Below are 9,358 nucleotides of genomic sequence, written 5' to 3'. Positions count from 1 at the left end.
TTCAGGACAGCATAAAACTTAATGAAATTCCAACTCAGAAAGCTGAACAGATAGACTATTTATATCTTTAACATCAGTTTGCAAAATTCCTTTATGTGATTATGGACATGATCAGGGGTGGGATGCTATCGGTTGTGCCCGGTTCTATAGAGCCAGTAGCTCTGAAGAGCAACAGACACAGAACCAGTTCTGTGTTTGCTGCTGTTTGGCCCAGTTGCCCGCCCAGGCTCTTACCTGTCCTTTATTTCCTGCTTTTTCAACTTCAGCTGCTTTGCATGGCACAGCTGAGATTGAAAAAGCAGGGGAAAAGAGGCTTTTTGAATGCTGCGCACCTGCATGCAGCGTTTTTCAGCTGTCTGGGCGGCACAGCCTAAGGTTATTTTACATGCGCACACGCACAAAGTGCACATGCAGGCGCAAAATGTAATCACCGAACCAGTAGTAACACCAGTTGAATCCCACCCCTGGACATAACCACACTATGGTAGACGATTGTAGATCTTAAACATTAATATACCTGTTTGTTTCAGAGCTCTATTATTTAGCTCTTTATATATTCTCATTCCATGCCTTATGGAACTTTGTCTCACTGGCCTATGTTGCTACCTGATACTGCTTTATAGTATTGAATTTATGGAAACAGCAACCGCAAGACTTCTTGAGGTGACATATCTTTTTCTTACTCTCAAGATGCAGAATAATAATAAGGTTCCTTCTTGTTGTGCCTGAACAGATGTTTAGAAAACATTTTATAGAACATACAGTTCTTTGAATATAAAGTGGTGGTGCAAAACACAACCATTCAATGTTTTTAAAATTAATTTTACTCCATGTTTTGCAACCCCTACTTGAAACTTAGGACAATGTCTTTAGTGTAGTTGCTATCCACTGAAGACAGGAAACCACAGATTTTACAGTTATGCAAATATTATTGACCTGTTAGCTTTCTTACCAAATATAGCACAAGCTCCCCACATCCCACAGACACACTGTACACTGTGGAACTCATTTGTAAAGAATCTCACCCAAATCTTGTTCTTAATTTGTAGCTCTGAAAGTCTGGGAACAAATGTAAGAGAATTAATAAGGCTCAGATTTTGATCTCAGCCTTTAGATAAACATCAACCAAAGTTTATGTTACCAACTCAATCTGTACTTGAACTTTATCCAAAATCTATGATGCACCTGATCGCTCAAAAAATTAAGAAGTCTTATTTGCATTCTTCATAGTATTTAACTCATTGTGAGAAATGTATTCTTTCCTCAAGCCAGGAAACATACAGTAAGTGGTTGGTTGCCCTTTCCATCTTTACTTTGAGCCACATTAACCAAATTGTAAAGGGACCCATTAAGTACACCAAATTTTGCATAATTTGGAAGAAGATGGGGAAACCACACAGTTATGGCTTCTGAGAATCTTTCCAAGTCTTTACCAAGAATGGCCATAGGAGTTATTTGTATTTTCTTCTATGTTATCTCTCTCTGAGTTTGTTCCTTCTTTTTCTTATATTCCATCTGTTTGTGTTTGCATGTATTCATTGGAAAGCATGGGGCTGCTCTGCTCTCAGTCACATGACCAGGAAGGAAGAATGAGAAGAGGCTTAGAATGGAGCAGTCACAACACTTGGAGTCTGTTCCCAGGGGAGGTATTGGAGGAATGGTTCAGCCCCCTAGCTTCCTTTGCCTTCAGTAGGGTCCTGGCTTGACCCAGACCAGTATTAACTCAACCTTTTGTTTACCAGTTTCTCCCTCCATACCAAATTTGGCTCTATTCTGTTGAGTTGCAGAAAATTATTGTTGCAGACAGTCAGAGCCCCAACAGCTCTTTATAGTTTCTTTCCAACATTCCACTGAGTTGGAAAGAATTTTGCTGGAGGGCACATTTCCAGCCCAATGGCAACAGGAGGGAAATATCTTTCTAACTTCCATCATCGCACAATGTTCCAAAAATAATCTATAGTAGTTATCTTGGCACCTAAATAATCTGGCCTACTGCTAAATCCCTTTGAGGTCGTTTGTAAAACAAAGGGATGCTGCAATGGAGGAGAAACACTGGAGCAAGAGCTTTGGTCAACCTGCTATTCTTCACATGTCAGCAAATCAGAGGCAATGACAGATATACAGCCCAACTTGCCTTGTGAATTGCTGAGGACAACACCATAGCTTCCTCTAGATTAGAGAGAAAAGGTTTTACAGGAAATTTTAGACCACACATTTGGAGATGTGGAGATATGAATACTGCCAGGAACCCAGTAAAAAAATATCATATGCCTTTTTAATATTATTTTATCCTATGTCTATGGAGATTCTCAGTCATCCAGGTCATAGTTGTCCCAAAGTTGCCTCTTTTTCAAGTGGCAGTGGGACTTTCTAGCTTTTCTTTGAATACGTTTCACTTCTCATCCAAGAAGCTTCTTCAGCTATTTTATCCTATTTTTCTACTCCATTTGAGCTCTCAAGACAGCTAACAATACTTAAAATGAGAAATACAAAACAAACAAAGTTCAGCAGCATAAGGGAAAAATCTGTACAAAAATCAGTTGCTAATCAAAGTTTTAGCAAAGGGCATGTATGTTTGCTGCAGTTATAAAGGTAAAGGGAGTGGGAACCAGCACAATTATTGAAGGAAGAGATTCATGGATTCTCAACACCAGAGAAAATTGACATATATCAGAGACTACATTCATTCTGTCATAAATACTAGGACACTTATTGCTGGCATTTCCCACAAGTGCAGAGTCAGGGTTTTTCTTGTTCTTTTCATATCATCCAAGTATTGATCCATTATTTGGGATAATCTAAAGTTAGCACAGAAACCAGAACATCCTAAGATATTCAAAGATAGTCTGTCCTTTACCAGCAGGTTAAACTCTTTCAGCACAATCAAGAATCACTAGCCACAATTAGCTCCTATTAATATCCCTAGAGACTTACTCATTTTCCTCTCCTCTTGCTGTATGAAAACTCATACTGTAAGTCAGATATAATAGATGAGGAGCAAGGAAAACAGAAGCAGAAGAAATGAAGAAATTAGACTCATGTTTTATTAATGACAATTTCATTTAGGGGCAATGTGAGTCACAATAAGTTAATTCTTTCAAATTTCTGCAAAGTTGAAAGGAAGAACTAAGATGGAATCCCAACTACTTGGTGAAGGCAGTATTGTAGAGTTGCATTGAGAGAGTGAATGGGGAGGTGTGTGTGGTTGGCCCATTTCATTTGGCTTAATTTGTATGAGGAAGTTCTCTGCTCTGTTTCCTTTCTCTCTCAGCACCATTAAACAGGAAGCTGAGTGAGTTGCAAGCAGCTGCTGAGCTCTGTGAACAGACAGCTTTGGGATCTTTTCTTAACTGCTGAGTAGTTAATGTTTCTTCTTCAATTTAAGTTTTATTTTTTATGTTGGGTTTTCTCTTTTTTAAATCCAAAGCATGGATCAGTGCTGGTACCATGGAAGCATCACTCGTTCAAAAGCTGAGGACTTACTTTCTAAAGTAGGCAAGGATGGAAGTTTTCTGGTCCGGGCCAGTGAGTCTGTCTCTTCAGCTTACGCCCTCTGTTTGCTGTAAGTATGGCTGTTGCTTTTTTGCCTTCATTCACCTGCTCTTTTACTGATTTAATTCACAGAGAATTGGAGGCAGGATCTTGTCTTTATATGATGGATGTTGACAGTTAAGAATGTGGAAGGAGCATTAAAAGTACTTGGCCAATTAAGTGTCATTATATAATTATCTGAAAAAAATGCTAACATATTTACCATAAATATGGTAAAAAAAAATTCATAATAAATAAACATATTTAAAAGTAGGCAGTGGTCAAAGGGTAATTTATAGAACATTTATACAGTTAGCCATATGATTATTTTGATTTTAGCAAACTGAGGTCAGAAAAAGCACTATATTTAGCACCCAGGAACTGAATTTTTTTAGGAACTGAGGTGTGATTGATATAATTATACATACTGTGTATGCAAAAACCTGATAAAGAATGTTGGCTTTATTTACCTTACATCAACTAGATATTGCTTTTGGGGGTTGGAGTTATGCTGGTGGAGTGTATACCTGGGAATATAGGAAAATACCTGAAGAAAATCATCCTTTAATTTCCAGACCATTTAATTTTATAGAAAGTCAGTTAATACAAATGATGTAACTCGGCAGTAGAAGGATAGGCAAATTATATCCTTCAAGATTTCCTGAGTGCAGAAGTTCAGCAGAATCTAAGTGGCAAATGTGCCTCCTTCTTGTAGTTGTGCAATTTTTGTTATGCATGTGAAGAATAATTCACATGCAAAACAAAGAATATTTTTTTAAAAAACAGTTCTAATTCTACATTGTTCATACACACAATTTAATGAGAAAATTATGCAAAATATTTTCATTTTTGCCAGTAATGTTTCCTTTTCCACTGCACTGTATAGCAGTGATGGGATTCAAAAAGTTTTATCACCAGCTTGGTGGGCGTGGCTTGGTGGGTGCACTTTGCGCGCATGCATACACTTTGCATGCACGCGCATGCCAAACGCGCAGTTTGCACAGGCACAGAGGCATTCCAACTAAGCTCCTGCAAGCCTACACTCTCCTGGTCACTTAAGCAGCTGCCGCGAGCACTCAAAGCACGCAAAGCAGCTGCGCTTCAAAAACAGAAGATAAAGTTGAGTATAAAAGCCCGGGTGGGTGGGTGGACCCAACAGCAGAGGGGCAGAGACAACCAGTTCGGTCTCTGCTGCTACCGGCTCGGCAGAACCAGGCCAAACCGGTAGAATACCATCATTGCTGTACAGCAGAAATTCAGTAATAGATGACTGAAATATGTTGTTGATCCTCAGTACTATAGCCTTTAAAAATACTTTTCTCAATGAGCAACTGATTAATTCCAAATAAAGCCTCAAAATTATGAGATAAGTATTTCAACTGGAGTTGGTGATGGTTCTGTTATGATGGTTGGTTCAAATATGACTAAATGACAACAAAATGTTTAATATGTTTTATGAAAACTAAATCATCCACTCATACAAATATATACATTATAGCTTATTATGATCAAATTAGTCTTTGATTGTACCTGATGAATAAGAAAAAGAGGATATGAGAAATCAAAATAACAATTAGCCTTGGTATTCTGAATTTTTGTCTAGTTAACTGTAGACCTTCTGGAGAATATAGTCTGATTACTAAAGAAATACAATGTTTGCTAAGTTATTTTTCTTTATTTTGACATATACTATATCTCTACTTGATGTTGTTAAGTTACTCCCCTAAAGATGCTTGTCTGGTGCCTAGATTATGGTCTTCCTAGTGCTAAGCCACAATGTGATTTATTCTGACATTTTAATTTGATAATTAAATAAAGTTTATAAAAGTTAAAAATGTTATCAACAGATTAATTGATACTTGGCACACCAGGCTGAATTCCTGAGTGGATAAAGAGTAGAGGTAATATTTAAGTAAACAAATAAGGGGTCAATGCATATAAAACTAGGCATAGCTTCAATTGCATAATCATGACTACCATTTTGAGGTTGCTGTTTTTTTTACTATACCTGTACTTAATGTTTTATTGAATAATATTCTGAAATCCATTACTAATTTCCGGAAATACCTCCAGCAACAATTCTAGTATCTAGATAATTAGAAGGAAACATAGTAGTTTAAAGTCATTTTAAGAACAAGAATTTCTGAGCTGGTATTGAGCTTGAATTGGCAACATTCTGAGTGAGGGAATCTAATTTAAAAATATAAGATAATTCATTGTTTATTTCCTTAGTTTAGGTAAGTGTTGATTTACTCATGGTGCTTTACTTTTTAACATAAGGTTTCTTTCATGCAAAAGAAATGAAACATGGAAACCCTCCATGAATGGAGATGGGAAATTTTCAATAATGTCTTAAGGAGATCCATATGTTTTACAGCAGAATTATAGCCATGCATTGAAACATTTTCCCCCAATCATTTTTAAAATGCTCTAAATAAATATAAATCCAGTTTCTAGTACTAAAGTATATGCTTTACTCAATTATTTATTTATTTAATTTTCATTTATTTGATTTGGCAATCGCTTACAAGATAATAGGCATAAGTATAAACATGAATAAGAATACAGGAAATAGTACAAATAAATGGGGACAATAGGACAGGGATGGGAGGCCTGATGGTGCACTTAAGAAAAGTGCACTTACAGATGGTGCACTTACAGACCTCTTAGGAATGGGGTGAGGTCAATAGTGGATAGTTTGAGGTTGAAGGAGTTGGGGTTTGAGGATATAACAACAGAGTCAGGTAGTGCATTCCAGGCATTGACCACTCTGTTGTTGAAGTTGTACTTTCTGCAATCAAGTTTGGAGTGGTTAACATTCAGTTTGTATCTTGTGTGCTACGTTTAAGTCCAACCGTAGGCGGAGTAGTTCAAGATTGTCCAAGCCCAAAATTTCAAGCCTGGTGGTATAGAGATTCTATTGAGAGCAGAGGAGTGTGGTACTCTTCTCATGAAATACTTCTGGACTCGCTCAATTGGATTAATGTCCAATATACAGTGCGGATTCCAGACAGATGAGCAATATTTGAGTATTGGTCTAGCAAAGATTTTGTATGCCCACTGCTGCCAGACTCCACAACCTCTGAAGGCAGCACCCCACTCTCCAATAGTTCTGGCCCCATCCCTGCATCACACATAGGCCCCTCATCCAAGTCCTCACTCTCAGAGACTGCTACCATCTGCATCTGCTGCCGGCAAACCAGAATAGATACATATACAATGCATATATATATCAGATTCTGGTCATTTTTTACAATGTGTGTATATAATTTAATCAGATTCTGGTCATTTTTTACAATGTGTGTATATAATTTAATCAGATTCTGGTCATTTTTACAATGTGTGTGTATGTGTGTATATATATATATATATATATATATATATATATATATATATATATATATATATATACATATATACATACATACACACACACACACACACACACACACACACACACAGTAAAAAATGACCAGAATCTGATTAAAGGATTAAGTTTGGGGTTTTGTTAGAGCCTAAGTTTGGGGGATATGTTAGGTTAGGATCTCATACATACAGATAGTACCTTTCTCAGCTGCTAATCCTTGCCTCTTTCTATCTTTCTGTCACTGGGTGGATCCACAGCTTTCTCCTCTGAACAGCTGAGAAGCTGCTTGTTTTAGCCTATTCCAGTTGCTGCAGTGCTACCTTCAAAACTATCAGTTTATGGTAACCTAGCAAGCCTAAATTTGATGAGAATTAGGTCTTCTGGTTAGTGCTATATAAAGACTGTACAGCCATCTTACAAAAGATGGAAGAATGTTTTATTATAAACTTTCTGGCTCTTCATATAACAATTATAATAAATAATAAATAAACTTATATTTTAACCTTCCTTTCATAGAAAGTTTCTTTTACAAAAAAAGTGGGACTTTTCCCACTTTATCACAGTATATGATTTAGTCCTGCCTCTAAAAAGCTGATTTGCAAGTAAACCCAATTTCTTCTCTCACCTATTCTAAGTGCTTGGCAGAAAAATTCCACTTTCTGGAAAGTATTCCATTTCCCCCCCCTCCAATGAAGATGGTGCAGGTCACAATTAGCAATAGGAATAAAACTTCTACTGGCATGAAGTAGAAACCCTTTTCATTGCCCCTAATTCCATTGTTTCTGTCAATTTCAAAGTTGGAAGCAGGAAAAAAAATCTCTGATCCCCTAGTACTAGAAACTCTATAGTCCTGCCTTCCCAGTCTTAGAATTTGTTTAATCCTAATCTTGCTGCAAAACTACACTACACTAGTATCAAATTCACATTGCATAACTCTGTCGTAGCCAAGTCTACAATTTTGAGGAAGAGTCTGCACATGCATTATTTATTTCAGTCTTGCCTCATTTCAGTAAAGTGGCTCTCCTATCTCTCTTCTCTTTCTGGAGGTTGATACAGAAACAAACCATTGATTTGAAGTTAGCAGAAGTTGCCTCCAAAGATTCTGCAGAATTTTTTTTTAAGTGGCTATAAATGGGCCTGAAACAAAATGATACTTCTTTGAGTGATACATTGAATCTCTTTTATAAAACTAAATTTGAATTTCACTTACCACTCTGATGAAAAACAAATCCATAGTTTTCTCTCCCTTTGTTGTTTCAGAAGAGCCTTCTAAATGGCCTTGTGTGATTATGTTCCCTCATTAAGAATTATATGAAAGAGACTAACTATTAAGTATGGGAAATAAGAGGCTGAACCAGGGCTTAGTGCAACAAGGTTTATTTACAAGGACTGAACGTGCTTGCTCAGCCTGGAACTGGCTCGCAGCGAACAGCGAAAGGGCTGGACCCAGCAGCCTGCTTTTATAGCAGGCTGCTGGGGAAACCCAGCCAATGAGAAGGGGCAGCTGCCCCTGCAGCGTGAACGGACCTGGGTGGGAACTTCTTCAAGGTCCAGGGACATAACACCCCTTCCCCCAGATGCGAACACGCATAGTCCTTGAGGTATACGGGAGGCTTGTGCTGGCGTCCAGAGCGGCGCAACTCTGGTGTGCTGTTTGGTGGATCAGAGTCCGTCGGTGACTGTTGGCTTGATGATGAGTCCCGAGTACCACCCTCGGTCGGAGCAGGTCCGGGGCTAGAAGGGCTGGACGCTGGGAGTGTCCTCACGCCGTCTGGCTCGGATGGGTTGGACGCTAGGTCGCCGCAGTCAGCATTTGGATTCTCTGGTCCGGCTGAAGGTGTTAGCAGGTCATCGGGGTAGATGTTGCTGTGTGGTAGTTGCAGCGGACTCTCACCGGTCTGTGCCCACAGTCGCAGCTGACGAGGTGCCCTGGCGTCTCGAAGCTGGTCAGATGTCGTCTCCAGACCCGGCCATCTTCCAGCTTAACCCGGTATGATCTGGGTCCTGTGATGGCTACGATTTCTCCCGGGATCCACAATGGGTCGCCAGCGAAGTTTCTCGCGAACACGGGTTCCTGCAAGACAAAATGCCTACTCCCGATGTGGAAGCGAGAGGAGAGTCAGGGCAGTAATGTGGGTGAAGCCTGTCCAATACAGTTCGCAGGCGTCTGCCCATCAGAAGCTCGGCCGGGGACTTGTTGATTACCGTGCACGGGGTTGAATGCTGGCTTAACAGGAAACAGGATAGTTTGTGGTGCCAGTCATCCTTGTTGAACCTGGCCAGGGCTTCTTTAGTGGTCCTAACAGCTCTCTCTGCCAGCCCGTTACTGGCAGGATGAAAGGGGCCGTGAAGATGTGACGAATGCCCAGGTTGGCCGTAAAAGCGACTGAATTCGGTTGGCGCGATGGGGACCATTGTCGGAAACAATGGAGTCTGGTAGACCGTGCGTAACGAACAGGC

The 9,358-nt window shown here is 39.3% G+C and overlaps 1 protein-coding gene across 1 annotated transcript in view; it reads left to right on the top strand.

Annotated features, from left to right (window-relative positions):
• Positions 1 to 3,272: 3,272 nt before the first annotated feature.
• Positions 3,273 to 9,358, top strand: part of INPP5D (inositol polyphosphate-5-phosphatase D) — an 86,667-nt gene continuing 80,581 nt past the window's right edge. Inside the window, exon 1 of the mRNA XM_026701313.2 lies at positions 3,273 to 3,562. Coding sequence (XP_026557098.2) covers positions 3,429 to 3,562 — 134 coding nt within the window. The 5' untranslated portion in view covers positions 3,273 to 3,428. The remainder of the gene's footprint in view (positions 3,563 to 9,358) is intronic.

Source organism: Pseudonaja textilis, chromosome 4 (genome assembly GCF_049901715.1).
Source record: "Pseudonaja textilis isolate UNSWEBS1 chromosome 4, rPseTex1.2, whole genome shotgun sequence".
NCBI lineage: Eukaryota > Metazoa > Chordata > Lepidosauria > Squamata > Elapidae > Pseudonaja > Pseudonaja textilis.
The sequence above is the reverse complement of the archived record's forward strand: the minus strand, read 5'-3'. Positions and strand labels throughout refer to the sequence as shown.